Source organism: Mya arenaria, chromosome 5 (genome assembly GCF_026914265.1).
Source record: "Mya arenaria isolate MELC-2E11 chromosome 5, ASM2691426v1".
Classification (NCBI taxonomy): Eukaryota; Metazoa; Mollusca; class Bivalvia; order Myida; family Myidae; genus Mya; species Mya arenaria.
Window position 1 is genome coordinate 39511768 of NC_069126.1, and position 25638 is coordinate 39537405.

General features: G+C 33.4%; 2 protein-coding genes across 2 annotated transcripts in view; one reads left to right on the forward strand and one right to left on the reverse strand.

Moving 5' to 3' along the window:
* Positions 1-665: 665 nt before the first annotated feature.
* On the forward strand, positions 666-8228 carry LOC128235676 (synaptogenesis protein syg-2-like). Its single transcript, XM_052950478.1, has 7 exons — positions 666-789; positions 1986-2273; positions 2864-3106; positions 3392-3691; positions 6057-6185; positions 6432-6453; positions 8132-8228. The coding sequence occupies exons 1-7, from the start codon at positions 723-725 to the stop codon at positions 8226-8228; spliced, it is 1146 nt and encodes a 381-aa protein (XP_052806438.1). The 5' UTR covers positions 666-722.
* An 8557-nt stretch (positions 8229-16785) lies between these two features.
* The window catches only part of LOC128235677 (hemicentin-1-like), a 39900-nt gene continuing 31047 nt past the window's right edge, over positions 16786-25638 (reverse strand). Inside the window, exons 9-14 of the mRNA XM_052950480.1 lie at positions 23257-23376; positions 23011-23041; positions 21851-21894; positions 20728-20901; positions 18878-18960; positions 16786-16959 (exon numbers count right to left, since the gene is read on the reverse strand). Coding sequence (XP_052806440.1) covers positions 16786-16959; positions 18878-18960; positions 20728-20901; positions 21851-21894; positions 23011-23041; positions 23257-23376 — 626 coding nt within the window. The remainder of the gene's footprint in view (positions 16960-18877; positions 18961-20727; positions 20902-21850; positions 21895-23010; positions 23042-23256; positions 23377-25638) is intronic.

Sequence of the window (25638 nt, forward strand, 5' to 3'; positions counted from 1 at the left end):
GATATAAAAGTAATAACAAAATATCAACAGCAAACAATGTTGAAAGAGGCTTAGGCTATAATTTTTATTGGTCGTTGATATACATAGAAGATGACCTCAATTCAGCAGAGCCAAATATTCAACGACATTTCATATGTTTAAACCCCATACCTGGGATTCCAAAAATATAAAAAAAAATAGGATGACCAGGAATAAACACTTCACTTCAATAATAAGGACACATATATGTTCAAAAAAATTATACTGGAATCCGACATTTGCAACTGAACACAAGTCAGTAATCAGATATAACGTTTGTTTTTTTAATTAGAAATTTGTGTCTTGAAAGTCATCAAACTGAGTGAAAGAGTTTTTGAAATGATTATTCCGAATAATGTAAAAACGAGTTTGTGGTGCAAGCGCGCATAATTTATTTTTTTCTTATCGTTGCCATCTTTCAGCCTTAAGAAAATTAACCTGAAAACCAATTTAGTGTTTGTAGTGATGATTATCTAATATTTACTTCAGTTCCACCCGTGGTAAAGCCACTGAAAAACATTACAGTACTCGAAAAAAGCCAAGTTAATGTGGCTTGTGAAGTAACAGCTAGTGTTCCAAACAAGACCATCTTTAGATGGGAGAACATATCTGATATGACTTCAGTCGCCACGGAGCAGACACTTGGCATCGCCAATATTAGTCGAGCCCAGGGAGGATACTACAGATGTAATGCTACAAACTTCATGGAACCCACGGGATATGACTCTACCGTTGGCAACAGTTACAATACAGTCTACATTGATGTACAATGTAAGAAAAATATTAAATTAATATTTTCAAATTGTATATTAGCAAAACTTTGGACTGTTTCAAAGGGTAAGGTAACTGGTCCGATATTCGGCACAGTCTAACTTCGTGAATATATCAAAGAGAAAACTACAAAAAATACAAATTAAAACTAATCGTGAAACACATCATGGCTAAGTAGTAAGTTATACACCTGTATTAATATCTCCAAAACCACAAATTGGGCATGAAACAATCGTAGGAATAAATGCATCATTATATTAAACGTAAATTTAGCACGTTTGCATTGTAATCTTCTGAGCTTCTCGGATTGCGTGTTTATATTTACTGCTTTGTTATGTGTACGCTCGTTTGTCTGGTCAAATTCTAGACGTGTGTTCATTTAATGATCTTGCATCATTTCGCTTTAATTCACCAGTCAAATTCAACGAATTTATACAAATTTGAAAAGAAAACTATAATAAGTAATAAGTAAATATATAGGCGGCATATAAATATGCGTGGTTTGGGTAAACACCGAAGCCTTCATAAAAAAACTCATATTTTGAAAATGATCTTCAATCTATAAGGTTGTTAAACATATCTGCTATAAAACATATTTGGATCCAAATTGGAAATTATTCAGTCGATATGGCAATTGTATAATCAATTCGATATAGTTGATAAAATCACATGTTCCATTGTAGCCACAAACGGTAACGGTGTTTTGAGGTTTTTGAACAGAAAAATACAGATTTGGGTATTATGAAAGCTATTAAATCACAAAGGATTGACACTCAAATACATGCAAATATCTAGTATATTAATACACTTACTAATCAATAAAACATGTCTGTTTTGTTTGGTACATGCTGAAAGACATTTTTTGTCAGATGATTACTCTGTAACGCTATTGTCCTTGTCTTTTCGACGAACACATACCAAAGTAGTACCAAATGCATTAATCGTAAACTGTTGACAATGTACATACTTACAAGAACCAATAAAACAATATTCCAAGAGTGTCTTAACATTATGCAGGCAGTCGTATAATCCGACAAAAGAGAAAAATAAAATCCTATGTGTTCGGTGGAAGTTTCGTGGATTTGAAGCTTATGGTTGAAAACAAAATAACATAGCCATCAACTATCAATAAGCGTCATTAACTAAAACATGATCATTCAGTGTATATATACAAACACTATTTTTTTGTATTTCAGATGAGGCAGAAGTGACGAATTTTACATTATCGAATGTTGATCACGGGCAAACCTTTGAAATAAATGAAAACACACAAGTCAAATTTTATTGCCGAGCTCAAGGCAATCCATTATCAAAAATGGGATTGTATAAACAAAGTGAAGGTTTGAAGACAGCGAGTAATACAAACGAATTGGAATTCACGATCAGCAGTAGTGAGTGTGAGGACGATGGCACTTACCAGTGTTCAGCACAAAATATACACAATGCTCAAGCTGATGTCAGGTCCTTGACGCTATTTGTTAGATGTAAGTACTATTGGTACTTCTTGGAATTATTATGTCAGAGTTTTTATTGTTGAATTTTACCTACTGAATGGCGTTACATTTTTGTTTTAATTATTTAAAAACAAAATATTTGTTATCACTTAAAACATTGCCACTTTAATATTTGAATGATGTCTCCGTTACTTTACATGTATTATCTACGTTGTACATATTTTATTTGACAGATCTTATGGTATACGGTTTTTTTTTTCATATTAGGCTAATTATCGACTGACGCTGCAAAGGAATATTTGGCATTGACATATGTGTTTAAAAGAAGGCAAACATAGGCCCGAACAATGTATTTAACTCATACGCAATCCAGAAAAACGTTGGTGACACATATAAGCAAACAATTGTAAATCATGTCCAAATGTCCCCTAGTGAAGTATGTGACCCAAGTACATAACCGCTATGACGTTAGCGGCACAGGCTTGATATTTCACCCGACTCATTTTCAGGGAAACAAACTATACATTCGTTTAATTTTTAAGGTGCTCCTCGTGCATCGGCATTGGCCCCTAGACAACAGAACGTGTCAAGCAAATCCGGAGTGCCAGCAGAATAAACTTTTACGCTAGTAGCCTTTCCACGACCACGTGTGGCGGACTTTGTTTGGGAAAAGGAAGGTTCACGTCTTGATACGTGGCATATCGTTTCTAATGACACAGACATCAACATACTGATTTCAGAAGACGGTCTTCAAACTAAACTATCCTTCAGTTCCATAAAGCAAAAAGATTTCGGGTTTTATCGCGTGCGTGTGAGCAACAAACTTGGACAGTTTATTGGAACGTTTAGACTGCAGGCGCCAGGTAATCCACGAATACTTTTTACTTTGGGGAGTTATCGTACTTTTTGTAGCCAGGCCTATATCTCTAGCTTTGATCATTATTGTATTTCGACTAAAATAATTTCAAAAAACGATTGGCAACCGGACGCGTTGTTCTTGTTATACCTTAAAAAATTAGGAAAGGACGCAACCGATTTCGGTAGTAAATGAGGTACGACAATGTGTTGTTGCTAGGCCAGTGTCTCAATATGGGCTTAATTAGTCGACCATTATGACTGGAATTAAAATACTTATCATTTACTTTTAGTGCGTCCTCATACCCCTTCTAATTTGCAACATTTTAAAAAAGCCACCGTTGACACGATCTACATTGTCTGGACTCCCGCGTATGACGGAGGTCTGTCCCAAACGTTTCACGTAGAATATAGGGAAGCTGGAACTTCTGTCTGGGGGGAAACTGATGTTATCGCTGGAAACATCAACCACACCATTGTTGGATTAAATCAAGATACAACGTACGAAATAAGAGTATATTCAACAAATGTTATCGGTAGATCAGTTTCATCAGAGGTGATCACTATTACCACATTGAAAAGGCCGGAAACTAGTGAGTACTACGTTTTTAAAAATGAGCGTATTTCAGTTTGTGAATGTCAGTTCAATATGTTCATAAATGTGCGAGAGGTAATTAAAAACAATAGTAACGAGTCATTTTTGTTCTTCCTGTATGAACTGCATACGGCACTAAATCTTGTTATATAATTTTGGAAACTTAACGATGAAAAGCAGTGAACATGTTGCCGTGTTAGATAATGATGATTTAGTGCATAATTCATCATATTAGATAAAATAAGTATTCTTTTTGGTCTTAAATGTAAATGCACGTCCCGTTATGATTGCTGTCATAACTACGTATTGATGTTTGAATTACTGTGGCAATGGCATTAAATAGTTAAGCACTGGATTTATTGCCATTTGCTTAATATTGAGACATATTTCCATATTATATAATCAAAACCTTTCCATTTATAACTGAGAGCCATTTTCGCAATTATAAATATTTCTTTACAAAACTTTTGGAAAAACACATTTTTTTTTTACTTTTCACTTACGATCGTCTTTGATTTCCCTTATTTTCTCTCGCTCGCTCCTACTTTTTGTGGCAAAATCCGTCGGAGATTTAATGAAACTTTCACAATAAACATTCACAAATCTTATATCTAAAGGCATACATATCAAGGTCAAACAAATAACAAACAGGACACAATTGTCACAAATTTCACTGTCCCTACTTTTGTTTAATACTTATCCTCAATCACGGTTAGATCATGATAAGGCTTGGAGTATAAATGTTCCCTACATTGAACTGTTGACATTGTGTTTTTCTCGATCAACATTTTAGCTACTTGGTCCGGCAGTGTGTATGGCGTCTTGGTGATAAATTTACGTTATATGAATAATTCATAATGTCAAAATAGTCCTTTGTTTGGATTGTTGTCTATAAAAATGGCACGGTTGTTGTTTCGAAACCACAATTGATAGAATGCAGTCATTTATTTAGCTATGCTTTAAACGTTATCCACCTTGAACATAAAGCGGCCGGATGTTGAACTTTCCTACACACAATGAACACACAATGAAATTGTATCTAATAAACATGGTAATTTCCAATTCGTGACAAAGTGTTATTAGATAACAAACGATATACCGATGGTATTTCGCTGAACACATCATTTTTGTTTAAACAGTCCATGTCGATTTATTTGTTTGGCATTGTTGCAAGATTCGGATGAGAATTTTCTAAAAATAATCCCAAAGCAAAGCAAATTTAGTAATTCAAAATTATCGATCCGTGTTTAATATACTATCATTTCAATCGCAATGGAAAAAAACAACACCACTTTCAAATATTTCATTTCCAATATATACTTAAGACCATATGAAAAAAAGAGAAATTTTAATATGTTAACGAACTAATTATCAAGTATTAGTAACATTTTGGTGAAACGCTTTGTAATCTATTATTGTTGTGTGTTGTCAACCATTCAATGAAGACGATGACTGTTTTTGTTATAAAACTTGTTCTTTGCTTGATACCCTTACATACATTAAGACATATTCTTAATGTATTCAAAAAAATAAACAAATAGTGACTTCGAAAGAACAACAAATACATTCGAATACAAATTAAATTAACCACATTTCGTTTTATTGAATTTAATTTAATTCAGCCATTTGTTCACTATTAAAAATTTAAGCTATGTGTATCGCTGCACACATTTTGTTGCATGTATTCAATATCGAGTATTGTTTCTTTCATGAGCAGAAATAAAAAAAAAAAAACTTCAGAACAATCAGCAGATTTTACTTCATTTCCTACCCGACGATTGCTTTCGTGTTTAATAATTTAATCAACATACCAATATAACTCCTGATTGAATCTAAAGCGTATTTCTTAAAGCTGGCCTTACCTTATGCCTCAGTAAGGAGTTGTCCTATTTAATTTCCAAACTGGTGATGATTTTGTAGCGGTAGCATCGTGAAGCAGTTGTTCTATTTAATGTCCAAACTGGTGATGATTTTGTAGCGGTAGTATCGTGACAATTCTTTTGCCATTGTGGTAATCTATTATTGAAATCTCTGCATCTGCCCGTATGTTCAAATAGATGCTAAACGGTTGCTAATTTAAAATTAGGTTTTTTTACAAATAAACTGATATGCATACACAAACCACACTTTCATTTGATATATATTATAATATAATATCACCTAAAAGTATCATATTTACTAATACATATGTCTGGCGAGATTTGCCAGAATTTTGTGAGTGTTTGTCATATGATTTGAGCAGACAAAATTGCCGTTATTTAAAGTAAAATCTGAAATGAAGAAATAAATAATGTGATAGCAGTTCAATTAACGAAAACAAAATATTCACGATTTGATTAAATTGGTTCTATGTATACAACCAGATTCTGATGCTGGTACAGTTGTTGGCGGTGCTGTTGGCGCAAGTATCGGAGCAGTCTTGGTCGTACTAGTCGTCCTGGTTATTCTTAGACGGAAGTTTGCAGTGAATTGTAACGTTGTACGAAAAATAGGTATGTTAGTTATTCAATATAATTTATTTTCTTAAACACCAACAAGGAATATGTTGATTTTATAGAAATCGTACTGTTAGTTGATAATATAACCAAACTCTTTGATAACCGCGTTGTTCTTGACGTCATACTACTCTGTGGTCTGACAAGTGCCTTTTTAAGAGTAATTTTACGGATATATTGAGTCGCTATGCCTTTTCCTAAATACTTTGGCTAAATCAAAATGCCAAACATTCTTTTTTACAGATTTTCCTGCTGGGCAAAACGTGTAAGTGTTTGCGATTCTGTTAAGAAAACACATCCAATTTGGCTGGTTTATTTATTTTGTCGTTGTACTTAATAGACGTGGTGTCATTCTCTTTCAAGAGATGTGTCAGAAAGGAAATAATGATTACAAGTTTATCGAAGCGGCTATTAAAAGGTGCCCCGTACCTCCGCCACATTTTATTTATTTTGCTCTACTTCATCGGGATAATTAATTCTAGCCCACCGGCTAGGCATTTCCGGTGAATTCAGCCGTGCTGGAAAACTCCATCTGGCATCCCCCCATGCCAGATGAGTCACGCGCTGTGACGTAATTTTATATAAATGTCGTATGCAGTGAATAAATATTAATGCGCGTCATGACGTCAGCTAACATCATCGCACGTGGTTTTTGGTGAAAATTACAAAACTGCGCTTTTCTATGCATTGTTCACAAAAAAGTGAAATTCAAGATATGCTAGAAAAAATATCTATCATGTGTGTCCGTTCCGGATCGAAAAATCCTAACCTCGGGCACGCTGTGTAGCCGGTAACTCGGCAAGCCTCGTTACCTGGCAACGCAGGTGCCCTCGGGTCGGATTTTTCTATCCGGAACGGAAACACATGACAGATATTATAAATATGTTCTAATGACTCTTGAAATAAAGCCTATTATAAGGGCTGTTGAGACTGTTGCACTTTTTATTGCTGTAAATGAAAAAAATCTAAAATGTTCATTTGTTGGTTCTTTCCGGAATGTTTGTTCAGTTGTTGTTAAATTCTATAACATGTTGTTATTTAAATCTCGACACGGTGGCAAGAATGATACCAATTAAGTTTGAAATAGTAAGCACTTTGTATACTTTTAATTATGAGATATCAATAGATGAGTTCCATAACTAATAACTTTACAAAAACACACCTTCAAAACAAAACAAAATAACCCTTAAAGACGTGATACTAAAGGAATTTCTTGACGTATGCAGTGAATAAATAATAATGAGCGTCATGACGTCAGCTAACATCATCGCACGTGATTTTTGGTGAAATTTACAAAACTGCGCTTTTCTATGCATTGTTCACAAAAAAGTGAAATTCAAGGTATGCTAGAAAAAATATAAATCATGTGTGTCCGTTCCGGATCGAAAAATCCTAACCTCGGGCACGCTGTGTAGCCGGTAACTCGGCAAGCCTCGTTACCTGGCAACGCAGGTGCCCTCGGGTCGGATTTTTCTATCCGGAACGGAAACATATGACAGATATTATAAATATGTTCTAATGACTCTTGAAATAAAGCCTGTAATAAGGGCTGTTGGGAGTGTTGCACTTTTTATTGCTGTAAATGAAAAAAATCTAAAATATTCATTTGTTGGTTCTTTCCGGAATGTTTGTTCAGTTGTTCATCTAAATTCTATAACATGTTGTTATTTAAAACTCGACACGGTGGCAAGAAACATACCAATTAAGTTTGAAATATTAAGCACTTTGTATACTTTTAAAGAACTGTAATGTATGGAATAACGATGTATGCATTATTCGATACATTATGTTATAATTCAAACAATCGGAGTACACTGAGATAATAAAGCTGATTTTAGGGAAGATTATATTTTTTTTATTTTATCATTGCTTTATTTATTTGAAAAAAAATCAAGGTTTTGTTAAGATCGGATTTGTCAAGAGCGTTTTTATTACATTTTTAGACCCGACACAGACAGTCCTGGATGTAACGCAGCTCAGACGTACGACGAAGTTTCCATGACAAATAACGCATCGCATTACGATGTTCTAAGTACGTAGCACACTCCGATATGATATAGTTTCTATCGTCAATAATTATATTTTTATTTTTGGCATTAGTTGTTTTGGTATATTTATATATATTAGTATTATATCTTCTATTTCGATAGTTTATTAATATATACATACATGTTTCATCTTTGACACTTTTGACTTGCTATTTTTACTACATCTTAATTACCGCTCATTTGTATTTAATCGGTTGTAATAGCTATTTGGGGGGTAACACACACCTAGAAGCAGTTTAAAACTCTGTCAAATTGGAGTCATTATAACACAAGTATTTATCTTCCTTCTTATTTCTTTGTTATTCATAGAAATTTCAGGGTGTTGTTTAGAGAAACAAAGCATTGTTGGCCTTTACGATTCAATACAATAATGAACACACATGCAATACTTTTATTTTTACTGTCGTACTGTTTAAATGTGTTTCTGTTTTTACTTTATAGAACAACGAGAAAATAGGTAAGTTAAAACATCGTAGTTGAGCTGAAACTAACATGCGTCATCATGTGTATAATTAATCAAAGATATGTTTTGTGAATGAAATATATTGTTTGATGTTATATTGTTTGGGTAATTCTCGACTATTTGACACAATAGTTATCTGTTCAAATGAACTGTGTATTTGTTTGATGATTTTTGCCGGGATCATACTTGGATCTTGTGGCCTTATAGCTAGGAACAAGGATTTGACCGCAATCCAAACAGTGTATACAAAGATCAGGTTTTGCCGTTATTTATTTATCGTTAGTGCATACTGAATGTACCGAAACGTTTGTGCAACATATGAATACGTCAAACACGGTCGATACGAACGTCTCCCAAACCACGGCTCGTGCCTTTTCTATAGCAACAGAGCATAGATGAACTTGATTCCATGTTCCGTAACAGTAACTGAAAACTGTCCGATGTTTCATTTAAACTGTTTGCTTTAAAACTTCATGTTGTATCCCTCAAATCATGCTTTCGTGTGGTCAACTCGCGTCTCAAGGAAGCTACCGGCAAAAATACTTTGCATGCATTTCGGTGAATTACATACCTTTCACTTCTATATAAGCTAAACTCAGTCTGGATTACCTGCCCCTACCATAATAAAGTGCAGGTAATCATACACAGGGAAACTGTTCTGGGCATTTTGAATTCATTAATACTTTTGTGTACGACAATGGCTGCCATTTTTTTGCTTTTTTAATGTTGTAGGCCTTAGGTCTACGAATTTTGGTACCGTAAATCGTAATGAGGTGTAGTCAGGTCTTCTTTTCGACAAGACATTTTAAAATTCTTGTATGCGCCGGGGTTACATAATATGACATTTGGTGTTATGCGGTTTAAAACAGTAGGGATTTAAAGACCATTGAATTAAAACACGTCCATAAGATTGCAACGTCAATGTTAATTTCAAACACACGTACATACATCTTGGTCGGAAACCGAGCAGAATATATAGTTATAGCTTATAACGCAGAAAATGGGAATGTGTTGACTAAATTACCCGGTCCTACGGTTACTTCTACAAACGCTATAAACCAATATTGGGTTTTATTTAATAAACTTTACACTAGCAATACACCTGCGAGATAAAAGAATGTTATATATACTAGTTTGTGTAGGTTTATACGTTACTGTTATGAAACTAGCTAAATGTATTAAATATTCATTGATTTTCACTTCCTAGTCTTTTGCAATGACATGCGCTTATGGGTTATATTTTGGGGCCACTCGACACTTTTATTCGATTTTTATTGCCTGACAACAGGATTGTAAAATATTAAAATAACGCTTGGTGCTTGTACAACATTTTTAACACTTTCAGCGCTTTTATCTTATCCCATATGGTAAAACATCAGGCAATCACGTGATCGAACAGCAATTTGTTGCGGGCGTGATATAAAGCTATACATCATAGGATTTGTTTCATTCCAAACAACGGTGCTAAGCTAATATCACTAAACATTACTTTTCAGGCCTGACAACTTGGATTTGTATACACCATTGGATGTGTCAAATTCAAAACCTAATGTAAACGAAAGAAAAGGTATGAATGCAGATAAACTTATAGTAATATGTCACATAAAATATTACAAAACTTCGTTTTTAATAAACAAATCGATTGAACTAGAACATTTAAATATTAATTGCCATATCAACATACTCGAAAATCATAAATGTTCATATTGATACATGAAACAACTGTTATATCATATACAACAATTTGGTAATATATATTCGACGGCTCCCAATTGTGGAAAAAGACACGACTTTATCTCTTTTTCAACAGCGTGAATTCGGTATATTTTTTGGTTCTCATTAAATACTTACATTACACCTTTTGTCGATATTACATTTGGTTTCGTTGAAATATGAACGTCCTTTCTATTTTCATTCATATTGGTTTGTTTGCAGAGGAGCCTACTTACATCAACACGGTACAGACGGTGCTTTAAGTGAATATTCAAAAGTGCTTACAGGACAATCGCAAGTCTGTGGTACCATTAGTAAATTAGTAAAAGGCTAGGAATAATTGTGCTGCCAGTACAATGCTGAGCTTGAACAGCAAAATAAAACAAACGGACGGAACTTGTTCTAAAGAAACCTCAGCGAAGAGAGAAAATGATAATATTTTTAATTTATTCATACTATGTTATTTCAGATCATGTCTGCAAAATGTTTTTGCAATGTATTAATTTCTATTTTTTTTCTATTTTACGCATTGTGCAAAATAAGCATGTTTATATTATTATATTATATTAACTTGTATTATGTATTATGAGTATGAACGTCTATTAAGTCTGTGTGATACATTTATCGTTTAATTAAATTTGAGTCAGTATATATTTTAAAATACACAACTTTACTTGGTTTAAACATAGTATATTCAGAATATATATAAATAATCGCAATTCACATTCCGCTGTTTATGAACATTTGAAATAAACTATACACATTCATGGTTTTCCGTATTGAATAAAATATAGAGAACAATTGTTTGTTTCAGTGTAAGATTGCAATGTATTTCACCTCATGAAAGGCAAAATTGAATATTTCACTTTTAAAAACGTGAACTGTAGCTTTTGCTGTTTACGAAGTGAAATATATTGCAATTTTACAATGAAACATCTGTTTTCTGTTTCTAATATGCCTAAAACAGATGCAAAGTAACAGATAATTGGAGGTATAAATATAACGTTCGGAATCGTATGTGCACATATTGTCATGCCGGAATTGACGTCGTTGAGATTTGGTCTTAGTCCCGTTTGCATTACTGCTTAATTTAATACTTAATAAATACACAAAGTGTGCCTTTGGCTAGTTTCGACGTTACCCAGTAGGCATATAGATTTATAGTGCGACACTCTATATTGTGTTTAAATGTTTAACCGAGAGAAAACAATGTAATTTTAAATATGAAATATATTTCATGAATAATGTTTGTTACAAGTCATCACACTTCAGAAAGTGTTTGAGCGAATATTGCACTTTGCACATGAACACCAGTCGATCGAGAAAGTTTAGTAAAACGTTTGGCTTACATTGACTGAATGAATCACAGGACAGCAGGATGGAGGTAGAGTTGGGTAAATAGTAAGGATAATAAAATAGGATATAAATGTATTATAGCTGGGTAACTTGGTATTATCACTGATGTAAACTTGGAAGGACTCCTGACAAAACAAACGCATTTCAAAGTACAAAATACATTTTCTGTAACATTAGATAGGAGCTAAAAGTTGTTTGCATCAATAGTGATATACAATTTGATGCTTTAAGTTTATAATGTTTGACGTTTGTACATTTTAGAAACAGTCAGTTGTAACTGGTCAATACCTTCAACTTATTGCACCTTAAGAACGGCATGTAACTGATGATATAACATATAACATCTGTTATCATTACACATGCATCTATAAATATTAACACAGTTGTATAGAGTTTTGTTGGGTTATTTTTATGACAGATCATGTATGTCTTAAGCACTCCAAGTCGATTTAAATAATAAAGTTTACAAATCGTGATTTTATTTATTTTTAAACTTTGCTGACAACGAATCAAACTGGGTACAATAGCAACCACATTTTCAGTAGTGTGTGGCTTGGCCTATGCCATGACGCTTATTGTTGTGCTAAACAGGTTGGATGTAAGGGTTTTGGTAGTTCACACAGATCACTGAGTTGAAACAATATGTACAGCTCCATATGCATAAACCCGAACGTCAAGTAATTTTGGCTCTATGTAGCTCAATCTCAACAACCCCGTGATCGCCACAGCTAAAGTACTCATCTAGCGTTTCAACCATCACAACTGCCTATGTCAATACACGGAGCCTCTCGGAGCTTCGTTTACTCAACTTCCAGTAGCGGATGCCTCCGGTCAATGTTTGGATCGACTGTGTATCTCGATGTTGTGAAGAAAAAATATATTTCTGCTAAATGGCCATACAAAATGCAAAGATTCATAGACGACAGCTTGAAAGCTTTTCACACAAAATAAATTACATTAGTGTTGTCTGTTCAAATATTATATTGTAGCACTATCTGGAAGTGTAAAGTCACTCAAGCAGAGTAACGTATAACTAGTTACCAAGCTGATAAGGTCTGTAATTTTGATACCTGGTCACCTTAAATACGGTTCGTTAACTACATCTCTAATTTGTACTATAAAGCCAAACATATTTACAACAATCCTTATTATTAAATCAGATATATACAAATATACACGCGATATATGAATGTATCCTATAGTAATTATTTAATTATGGGTACTGCCTTTAATGAGCTTTAACTGACAGTACTAAGTAGTACACCCGCATTTGTTTCATTTACGACGAGTTTTACCTGTTCAAGACATACAGGTCACAGGTACATGCAGGTCAGAAGTCATGCAACATGAATGATTCGTTTAACATGTTCAACACATTATTTAGAACGATTTAATCGAAACAGGAGAAAGGCGGTCTTTAGTTTGGGCTGTATCGGTATATCAAGGGTCACTACTCAAACTAAATTATTATTGTGTTATGGGCCTTGGCTTAGACGTACCAAATGGGGAGAGGGGAGAAATGCCACTATTTGAATGAGTAAAGCACACCTTTTAAATCGGGGGGGGGAGCAATGACTTTTGAGATTTGTTCCAAAAGCTCTCCTTTTGGTTGGATTTGCTTCCCCCTCTCAGCCCCTCCCCCTCTAGCCTTAGATTAACCTCTGGAAACTATGAACGGGACGTAAGGTCCAGTGTGTACTTAAGGCAATAACATTATGATAATGACATTATTATAATTTAATAAGATGATGATGCTGATGCTGATGCTGATGCTGATGCTGATGCTGATGAACCTTAAAGCTACACTTTCAGATTGACCCTTTTGACGTTTGTAGTTTTGTCTTTGTAACATCATTTTACAAATGTACACTTGGAACACAATGAAAGTTTAGTAAAATTGATAAGTGTTTGTTTAATTACTTACCAGAGCTTACACAATCCATGTTTACGTAGATTTAAAATGCCTTCTTAAACCCTTTTTCCGCGAATAAAGCAGGAAAAAAAAATATACTAGGTACAACAAGGCATTCTTTTCTGTTCCTCTCACGATTAACTAATTAAACATTTTTCCTATCAGAATTTAGGACTTCACTTATGTTTATTGCTAAAATGAATGCTTTATTATCCGAAAATATTTGCTTCATTTTTAGACAAGCAATGTTACATTTATGTCAATCGAATTAAATCTTCAGTCACTTATTTTATCTTACATTTTGTAGTATGTTCAATTAAATAATCCTTTTGGCGAACAAATATAGTTTTATCCGAAGTTTAAGACACTTGTAGGTCACTAGCTATTATTATCATTTACTACGAGATCTTGCGATGTATTACCGATATTTCTTCTTTTTCTTTTCATGGAAGTAATATCTAATTGATTTAAATCATTTTAAGCCTTTTGTATCCTTTTATCATTAAACAATTTTAGTTTTTAAACCTAAATTAGCGATCGCGAAAGGTAAATGACATGAGTAGCAGTCAACAGTTGCATGCGTTTGATGCGAAATGAAAATTTCCTACTGAATGATATCCCTTTGCGAGGAGAGAAAATCTGTGCCAACGCGTATGACAACTTACTTATTTTGAGCTTATTATCTGTACATTTTTGATAAATAACTATTTTGCGTGTATTTATGAAATATTGTATTTAAGATTCACAAAATTACAGTTAATAAAGCAAAAATGTGTAAACGTGTTCACAAAATAATGACGTCCTTGGTCTGAACCGGTTACCTTATCCGTAAACTTCGTGATTAAAAATATACATGCATATCACTATTTTTCGTTGCCATAGAATCCACAAATTGGCCTGACATCTGTTTATCTAAAGGAAAACCGGCATTATTAAGCATCGGTACATTATCATGTTTCATGAAGGTACATTGTTTTCACTTTTTCAGATTGTATTTTCACTTCATCACTATTTTTGTTGCCACAGAAAACACATTTTCTAAACAAAGAAGACTATGAATACAACACTGATGTCCTCTTTCAAGTTATCCGAAAGTCTAACAACATGAACACACGAGTATGCGTAATCTCTTATTGTCTTTTATGTCGATGTCCGTTACCATAGTGTATTTTCCGATAACGGAAAATCCGTTAGGGTTGTAAGGCATATTCAGTTTAAGAAGGGCTATCGATATCATACGTTTGCATAAGAGAACCTGTGTTCTTTACGTCGTTTACTTTTGGATAGTAACGTCTCGGTAATCCAGTCAACCTTAAAGCCCCTTTGCGGTTTATAAAAAAATGAAAACTAACTTGCTCTTTACACTTGGCTAACCATTGAGACCTTACGTTCTGCATTTTGCAGGGTTAGTCCCAATCATTGGCTTGATATCCCTCCTTTGTCATATCTTATACAATGCAAGGGATACTGAAACAAAACTGAAGTCATTAAAATGATCCCATTTGAATGTGTAAAACTGTTTAAAACTCAACTATATAATAGTTGTCAGCAACGACTGTCAAATAAAACTATATAATCTACATTTATCTTGTCGTCTTTTTAAAATTTAGGAAAATTACTCCAAGATAAGCTGGTTGGTCAGGTTTATTTTTGAAGTTTTCATATCAGGAAATTGCAAGCAAGACCATTAATGATTTCAAAATGGTTTTAATTGAATCTTACAGCGACAAAATTATATACAAACATAACTACTTATAAATCGCAACAAACGATTGCTCTTTTAAACTTATATAACTCTTTTAATAAAAGTTGTGATAAACCTTATGGTTGAAAGGCGGCACTTGAAGTAGAAAAAGGAAAAGGATTCTGTAGTTTTTCACATAAGTATTGCTAATGGTTGCAGTATATATGCGCACATGCGTCGTTTTCGAGAGGATGTGTTCAATTCGCTTGGCTTTGTGGGACTTCATTCTACTATAACTGTTTGAGATTGAGTAAACTGTAAGGGATTGATGTGGGCAGATATCTGGACAATCTGATTGAGCAGTACATTAGCATCGTGCAGGTTTTGGAGTACATAATAAAGCCATTGGTTTCTTACATGTCGACATGATTTGCATCTGTTAACTAAATAAGTACCTTATATCAATAAAAATGCCAACATTTGCATACAAAACTGAAGACAAGAAGTGTTGCTATTTAAATCAGTATTTAGATGATGTCCGAGCAATATGATTTCCATAATGCTATAAATTTTGCTGATGCCCATGGACTTTTTCCTTGTACCAGTCTTTCTGCGAGTTGACTGGCGTTAGGAAAAACAAATTTCCACCCTGGATTATTTGTTTTGGCCGTTTTTCAATTTAAATATCGATCAAACATTATGGGTCCCTTTACCCGCGAGTAAAGCATTAGTACTGTCCAATTCAATTTAAGCTGATTAGGTAAACTATGTAGATAGCAACTGCTTATTTTTTAAACCATATAAATTCAAACATAAGCTCTCGATATCAATGTTTGAAACTGCTGAACTGTTGCTATTACTTTGCAAATGATAAAACCGAATGTAAACTTTGTTTAAAAATAATAACTAAGATGCTTAAAAGTGCGGATTTATTTTTTACCTTTAACAAGCTTAGAGTAAAAATACAACTGCATATGTTAGATCAATGTTTTTTTTATTATGAACATAATAATGTTGATCCTGAAGATGATAATAAAACATGCTGAAAATCAAGATAAAGATGATGACTATGATGTTGATGATAATTATGTTGATTAAGAGATCGACGACGACGATGCCGTGATTCAAAAACATTTTTCAACGGCAAGTTACTGTAAATGATAATTTCGTGAATCGAAACTATCGCTTTTCAGGAGCTTCGCCCTACTTAACCCATATCATAATTAAACACAATATATTTACAAGTTATAAATCGGCGTACAACTAACACAAAGCCAGACATGTGTGCAATGACGATAAAAGAAAAAAACAGACTTGCATTCTTCCACTTAGAACAGGGCCTTAGAAATTAGTAACATTATTAAGATACACCTTAATAGTTAGTACGCCGTCTACAAGTGTTTTAATTGTGTTCGTGTATATTATTTTTCATGTTTTCCGTCATTATCGGGAAATGGATCAGCCCGGCTTGTTAATTTCACTTGGGCATATTCGGTCACATCTTCAATGTCGTTGATGACAAGCTTCTTTTTCCCCTTAGATGGGTTTGCATGTACAACTTCAGCATACACGAGGTCATCCTTATGAACCCGCTTCTGAAATAGTAATATGCACACCACAACACAGTAAAATGTGCTTGAAAAAAGTTTCATACAAAACAAGTATAATCCTATTTATCAGGCAACACATTTTTCAATCGAATATTAGTCCGCAAACGCGCTGTCATAAATATACTAAGAAGACGAAAGCATTCAATTGTTTCGATCATATGCTATGTTTTCAATTGAAAAAAATATTTTTATTCCCTATTCACTTTAATATCCTAGCACTTTTATATTTTCCTTTATAATCTAAAAAGATTGTCAATCTAATGCCTAATTATTTGTTAAAGGTAAATTGCGGGCTTGTAAAGATTTTCTCGGTGGTGTATGAGTGGTGTTTGTATCTCTAGTACAGTGTTGTTTTGGGTCTTGCCTTGTGACTCTGAAAAGGGGTTAATATATTGAATATTCGACTACTGGGCTTTTCCCTGTTTTTTTCATTGTATTATAAAAGGTGTAATTTTATAAAATAATTTGAAGAAATTGAGGCCTTTAATAGATATTTTCGTTTATAAATAGTTTTATTTTATCGTCAAACAAGATATAACTGTTATTCAAACAAACAATCATTTCTTCGAAGATTGTTTAGTAAGCTTCACCATGTTTTGAGAAATACAATAAATAAAACAAAACTAGTGGTTGTTTGTAATCTTGAATCGTCGTAGTTGTAATACGGTCTGAATCTTGAGAGATATATATTTTGTTTAAACTTCAAATAAGCAAACATGTCTCCCTTGCTTATATGCGTTCAGATAATTGAGTATGCTTACTTATATTAACCGTTATTATATATTTACACCTCAACATTCCTTAAATGAACTGTATTTAGGCAGTTGCGGTTATCATGCGATGAATATAAATCAACGTTTTAGAAAGTGTAAATATATGATATGTTAATGTATTGTTGGCATAAGGGTTTCAATTTTACATTGTAAAGTGATTTCAAGCGGTTGATCTTTTCCCGCGTTGTAGTGATGTCATTTGAAAAACTGTTTCCGGATACAGCACGGGTGGAGTCCTTCGGACTTTGACAAGTATATACATGTCAAAAACAATTTAAGTGGAATGGTTCGAAAAACATTTAGGTTATACGTTTATGGGTGCATATATTAGATACACACTTAAAATTAACTTCAATTTATATCTATTAAAATATAGTAGAACGCATTGTTTAGTGTATCATGGCCCTACACTTGCCCAATAACCACGGAACACGCAACATACTAAATCAAGTTTAAAGTGAGGTTTATCTCCGTTCAGTTTTTCCATCACCAAGTTTTGTGGACTACTGAAGAAGTAATAGGGGATATTTGGAATATATTTTGTTCTTAGAATATCTAAACAAAACAAAACGGTTTCTGGCAATAAGAGAGTTATCTTTTCCCCGTTTTTATATTAATTTTATATTGAGTTAAAAGGTCAATGCCATCAGTTTGATGACGCAGTTATAATTAAAACATTTGCAAACATGAAGAAAATAATTGAGGAAATAGTATATTAAAATACGTTATCGAGAAATAGTATGTGTGACTAGTCAACACTTAATGTCTAATGATATTTTAAACTACGTGAAACTTCGTGTACTGTAAATGGGCTAGTTTCTGCTGCATTATGTTATGAATCAGTGATATCAGAGCGAGCAAGGTATGTTCACTATATATGATGATGCATTTTGCATTCAATTAAGCAAATATTTTGAAATATGTTCTTCGACAAATTGAGTGTTATTCACGTATTTTACAAAAGAAAGATATACTTTGAACATATGCGTTGTATGTGACAAGATAAAAATAATAAGAGATTTGTGTTATGGATAAGAACGTTTTTACTGGCTAAGTTGCCAAATACATTTCCCTATAACGGCACTAACTTATCATTCTTTATGTGTAACAGTTAACTAATCTTAACTTACTTTCTGTGATTTATCTCCTGCACAATTATTCTGTTTTGTTATCTGTATGTTGTCAATGTTTCCATAAATGCCTGTTATATTACCTGCAAAGCATATTTAAACTATATCTGAAAATGATAATTGAATATCATTCCTAGCACCATGCAAGGTTAATACAATGTGATTTGTAAGAACTCAATGAAATAGGTCATCTGTTGGAATTTTTACTGATTCACGTGTCTTGTAATACAGTTCTTGGCTTTCCAATACCTTTAAAGGACATTTATCAGTTGTGGAAAGTTCTATTGAGTTGGTAGTTATTGATAACACTAGAAGTTTTACTGAAATCGATTCTTATCTAAACCACGTTGACATAGTTGCTAACCTACTTAAAAGTGTTGGTGCTAGGAAATAGATAAACATTTACTATGACCTTGATCATTGAAACATTGACTCCTAAATTAATATTGGCTACGACTATGTCAACTTATTTTTGAGTTATTGTGCGAAGAAAGATTTTCAAACAACCAGCATATTTAAACATGACCTTGAACAAACAACAACAGATTGCACTTAGCAATGGCAACTTACGAAAAACATGAAGAAACAATGACTGTTACTTTGACTTTGGACTTCTGACACCGAACACTATAGAGCCATTTACTGACCAATGTTCATTTACAAGTCTTAATGTGACTGTTGACTATAATATTCACCTTTAAACTATTGACCTTGAAACATAAGGGGTCATCTATTTATAGAAGCAACCTACACCCCGACACAAAACACAATAATTGCGATTTGCATTACATTGTTATACACAGGTAGCAATAACACATAAACATTTTTCGTTATGTTTATTGTCATAGGTGAAATCGTTTTGTTTTTAGGGAATGCGAAATTAAAAAGAAAAAAAAATCTCATCGTTCAAAGGAATCTCTTTATACTCGTTGTTGTGTTAATATATATCGTTGAGGAGTTTATTTATATCTTCATACAGTTACATGATCTTTTTTCAAATGTTATTGTAATCAGTCCAATTTCGGTCTGTCGCAAATGTTGTATTTTTAGTGTGTTTTTCTTTACAAAATGCGACTTTTACTTCGAAAGGTCTCATTTTCATTGGCATAAGTAAAAAAACGTTATTTTCCAGGCAAGAAGACAATATAGAGAACGATTTACTAGCAAAATATTTGCTGACAATGAATTTAGATTACGGCATAAAGAAATCAGCTTTTCTCAGGAAAACTACTTTCAGAATAAAAACTATTCGAAAAAATGCTTTATTTTGCCGATGACTGTACTTGTTAAGTTGTTTGGCGATAGGCCGAACCGTTCTTGAGTATTAGAGCGAACATGATCTAAAGGTTGGCTGTGACCTTCAACCTTGGCAAACTGACGAAAGCACATTATATGTTAGGCAACCGACCGGTCAAATTGCTCATAATTGTTTGCGGACAAAGATTTTACTAAATTCTAACCGCTTACTGCATGCATAGTGGTCGAGAAACAGCCAGCCACTGATGTGTCAAGAGTCCTTGGCTTTTAAAACGAACATGATATTGTCTACTGACCGACTTTTACACAGCCTGACCGATCTATTGTGTGTTTTTAACCATTTTATTTATAATGTCTAAATCTAAAGGAGAGTTGTCCATATTGCCTCTAATATTTTTGATTTGACCATTGTGCCTTAAGACATGTAAGTACTGCCCTATTGGTCTGACCTTTGCAACAAGTCATCCTCCGTTCACTTGATCGTTATCATTATATCACGCCTGATTAAATAATTACTTATTATTTAATAATCAATTATTATATCTCGCATCCGGAAGTAAAATTATTAATACAATAATTTATAAATGAATAACCTTTGTGTTTCGTTTTCTTTTTCTTGTCCACAACTGCATATATATCACCGGCACCTTCATTTTGTTTCCGCTTTTTCTTGTCAGGCGTTGCATAGATATCAGTAGTTGTAGCCTTTGGAATGTCCACATCATCTCCACTTACATACATCGGGTTATCCACCTCATCTGGAATGTCTAAATGGAAAGAGACTGAATGAAAAATTAAGAACTACTTTGCAGTTAATTAAACTATTTTTTACGTGAAAACAGTGAACGCATCTAGCTCAATCAGTTGTGTATTGGAAGAAACAAATTGTTCCTAGATAAAAGCAATGTATTTATAAAAGGGAAGACGACAATTATGAAAACAATACATGCATATATGAATGAGAAGCATCCCAACATCTTCACAGACCTTTTTTGTAATAAATCACAAGCGCTTTCCTTTAATTGTATGTATTGTCATTATCCATGTGAACACTTCTATGGAATTTTGCGAAACTTGATATGTCAGCTACTCTATATAGTTCATGTACTGAAAATGCTTTCAAATTGCATATAGGGACATGACTTCTGAAGTATTTTAGTGTGAGTTATATGACGACATGCCAGCATTTTATGGATGATATTCCAATTTTAAATGTGCCTTTAGTATAGAGTTTGGTACTATTAAGTGTTAGCAAAGGCTGCATGACTGCTTGAATTGTTTCGCTAATATTTTAGGCTAGCATATAAGCAATATCTTGTATGACATGTCTCCATTTCTGATATTCAATATAAATAATATAAAATCAAGGCTGATGACATCTTAGCATAGTAAATTTAATTGTCGATATCGAAACAGATACAGGTATTTCAACCAATGATCATCAAAATATTCGCATATATGTAGCACAATTCTGGGCATATTGCAGAATTGCACTTTATATGTAAGAAAAAAATATGTTGACTTAACATTACTGAGTACGTGACTGAGTATCTTAACGTTTTTTGTTTTGTTTAACGCACAAGATAAACAGTCTGAAAAATTTCGAAAAAGAAAAAAATTGTTACAGACACGAACTATGTTCACATAAATAAATAAAAAGCATCAATAATAGACATATATCTTACCTTATTAACAAAAAAACCCTGAATAACTTACTGTCATCGTCTGGTTGTGTACGGTGAGATAAATTCTCCAGTTTTCTGAAATGGAATTTTTACGGCTTAAAAAAAAGTTATCGAAAAATTGATCAAACTGAAGAGACGACTGTAAACTTATTACTAATTTCATCTCTCCATGCGTGCATCAATGAAAGCTGACTGCGTGGTTTCCTATTACTACTTTATAATGGCATTTAGTGGCATTCGCAGTAATACATAGTACCATATATATGTTTTATTAAAGTGCATGCAATCGAAAATTGCTTCCTTTAGTTGTTTTATAAATAAGCGTTTTGTCTCAATACCGTTAAACATTTGTTAGTGTAGCACTATAAAATCTACATCAGGCGCGTTGTACTGTTCAACATGTATCCATTTTTCTTATATCCATTGAAAGAAAATACATAGTTTAACAACGCATAAATGACTACACTGATATTATAAACACAAATGCTAAAACATGTCTGATTAAGGAATCACATTTACCATTTATGATATAATTTAGGCTGTTTGAAACAAGATTAGAGTCTTTCCATCAATTAACAAACGTTTCGTCAGATATTCCGAAAGGTAAAATTAGCCTTTTACCAAACAAAATCAACTTATGTTCTGCCATGTACAATAGGACAGTTTTGTTTTGGAAATCCATGTACCTCTTTTTGCGTGTTAGTAGCCAATAATGCAAAGAAAAATACTTGGTAGGCTATTTAAACGCTGATATAACAATGGTTGACCACCAAAAGCATTTATAGTCTTGACATAAAGCATTTCAAAATTCCGGAAATGATATCTGCATCAATATTACAGATATCTATGTTACACTAGGACAATGTTTTTTATCGTATCAGATGAAACATCAAAAGATGTTAGTTTGGCGGCAGATGACACTGACGTTTATAGTGATAAGTTATATATCGTTCAGTGTCTTGTAGGCATTAGTATTGTGCCTTTAAATGGGAGTTTCGCTAATTCATAGCTACTTTGATTGTTCCTGTTGTCTCGATTGCATTATTTCATGAGCTACTCGTTTTGGTGGTTCTTATAATGTTTCGTTTTATAATTGCCACGATATAATAAGTCATCATTGCATGTATTTAAATTTTATGTCGACCATTATAACTCAGGATCAAGGGACATTGTGTACACAAATAAACTTACTGTCCGTTCGTCAAATCGCTATCTTCCTGTCCTGGAACATAAAAAATAATAAATATAAAATAAATGCTTAATTTGGAAATGAAAATTATTTTGCATATAATCAATCGTTTTCTACAATGGATCAATACAGTATGTATCAAAATAATAACTTGTATCTTTATCGTCAAACATTTTTAAAAGTAACATTTACAAAGAAAAAAAAAACTTTAAAGCAGTGAAAGGTGTTTCGAAATTGCCACAAGTTACCTTTCTGTGTCTTTCTTTTCCTTAGAAAGATGATAACAACAACAATAACCAGCACAATCACACATATGCCTCCTCCTGCTGTTCCACCTATCAAAGCCCCGGGTATTGGTGTTTGCTTCTCTACAATATTGTAAATATTCAGATGAATGTAAAAATAAGATCCAGACTAGATTGATTGATAATGGGAAAATCACTGTAAATCTGTTTAAGGTCGTAAACATTTGAAGCTGAAGACTGAACAATTGTTTTAAGTGTCATTTTTATTGAATATATATATTTGATGTAATGCTCGGTTTTGAAATGTACAGTGTTGAATCCGTAAGTTATTGTATAAGGCTGTCGAGTTTCATCTCCTCTGATGGAATTGTACGACTTTATATATTGGTTGGTATTAGATGCACATCTTGATTGACATGACATAGAGCAACCCTGGTATAAATAGTCATAACTCTTAAATACATATATTGTTAGACACATGATTACCCTTGACAAACAAATCAACGTGATCTTGGGTTCAATTGGTTATTTTATTTGAAAACACAAGTTAGTTGAGACGACTGATACAGTCGGGGTCTTGGAGTTTCCGATAAACAACTTTTGCAGCGAAAGTTCGAGATTGTTATTTATTCATATTTTGAAATAAAAAAATGCAACACGAAAACAACGATTCTTTGGTACAATTTTCTTAAGCAAAATACTGTTGTCATTGCATGCCGTCATACACATGTCATTCAGACCAAAACAAACATCTGTATCAAGTACCATAATTTTTAACGTTTTATTCGAAGGATTTTTATGCCAGATTAACTGTATGTTCATCCTTTCTTTAATAAAAAACAATACGAAAAGGCACAATATAAACATCGAAAATACAAGTCAATTATGCCAAGTAAAATTGGTTAATAAAATGTCCTGACTGTTTTATTCCCAATGTGGAGCGCCGGAGCTGAGGACCAATAATAAAATGAAAGGACAAGCCTAGTAATCTAAACTTTTAAAATAAACCCTGATTCGACGCATACCATTCTGGCCAAAACGACAATAACCTAGAGACACATGCGTATAAACACCATATATACAAACACTCAGACCACAAAAAGTCCAAACACGCATCAAAATAGATCGATCAATGATGTATAACCGCCTTGGAACGGAACGGTCAATGAAACAAGTGGCAATGAAACAAGTGGTTACTGGAACACGTGACTACTACTCGGGTCCTAAATTGTATGGCCATAACATTACATTTGTCCTAACATTGAGCAGTAATTAAAACAACGTCAGTCTTATTCGACCCAGCATTAACATGAAAACCATGAAGAGTAAAGTGAAGAATTAAATATAAACCTATTAATTACTAGTACTGAACGACCGGAACAAACATCTGCAAACTAATGAATCAAGTCGAAGCACCAGTGCTAGATCTGTCGCAAGATCGTGTGGCGCTTATCCAAAGGTTACAACTTCTTTAGAGCGCTTCACCTAATACAAATCTTAAGGACAAAGTCATTAAATGGATTATGCCCTATATTACTATTAGCTTAAATATTGCGCTACAAATGTGGGGATGCAGCGGCTGTCATCTCACACATGATGCAGACCAGAATTGAAATGTTTCTTTCTTATTTCAACACAGTAGGATGCCGTTTTGTCATTTATTGCACATAATATAACTAGTAAGTATACAACAAGTAAGACCATTTCAAACTGTACCAACTTTAAATAGGATCACAGGTCATGACAATATATCATGTATGCAAATGGACATATAAAATTGAAAACTTATGTGTACATATGGTACCGCAACTGCTGAAATAGTTAAACAAGAGTGATCGGACAACATGTAATCACAATCGTGTCGGCCATATCTTATTGTGAGTTTCTTATGATTGTTTTTACAATCTTCTTCAAGATATCCTAAATGAATGTTGGATGCGGCGTGAGTTGGACTTTACTGATCGGGTCGGGACAGTAACGTCTAAACATCCATGATATTCATTGTCCAAATATAAATTAACATTTTACTCCTGGCAATACAAACATATGGGTGGTCCCCTGTTAAAATCTACACATATCGGCGGTCCCCTGTTAAAATCTACTAAAGTGGTTAGTGTGTTTCTTGAACTCTGCTTTGCTTGCTCTAAATATATATTTGAAAATGTAACATTTAAAATCATTTTACAATAGAGATGCAGAGGAATTAAGCTTGATATGCAGGTGACTACCCAAATCCATTTAAAGCCAGGACCTCTTCTGCTTTGAAGTGGTATGTATATAAAAAAAATCAACAGTAAGTTATAGTAATTCATGATACTGTGGAATATAGTAAGGTCCAGATGTTATATCAAACACCAGATTTTCGTTTATACATATGAGGATTTA

Bases quoted from the DNA above. Each gene is read 5' to 3' on its own strand.
- LOC128235676 (XM_052950478.1), top strand. From the start codon at position 723: ATGGAACCCACGGGATATGACTCTACCGTTGGCAACAGTTACAATACA. The intron at 3,107-3,391 runs GTAATCCACGAA...ATTTACTTTTAG, and splicing joins GTTTAGACTGCAGGCGCCAG to TGCGTCCTCATACCCCTTCT. The intron at 3,692-6,056 runs GTGAGTACTACG...GTATACAACCAG, and splicing joins ATTGAAAAGGCCGGAAACTA to ATTCTGATGCTGGTACAGTT.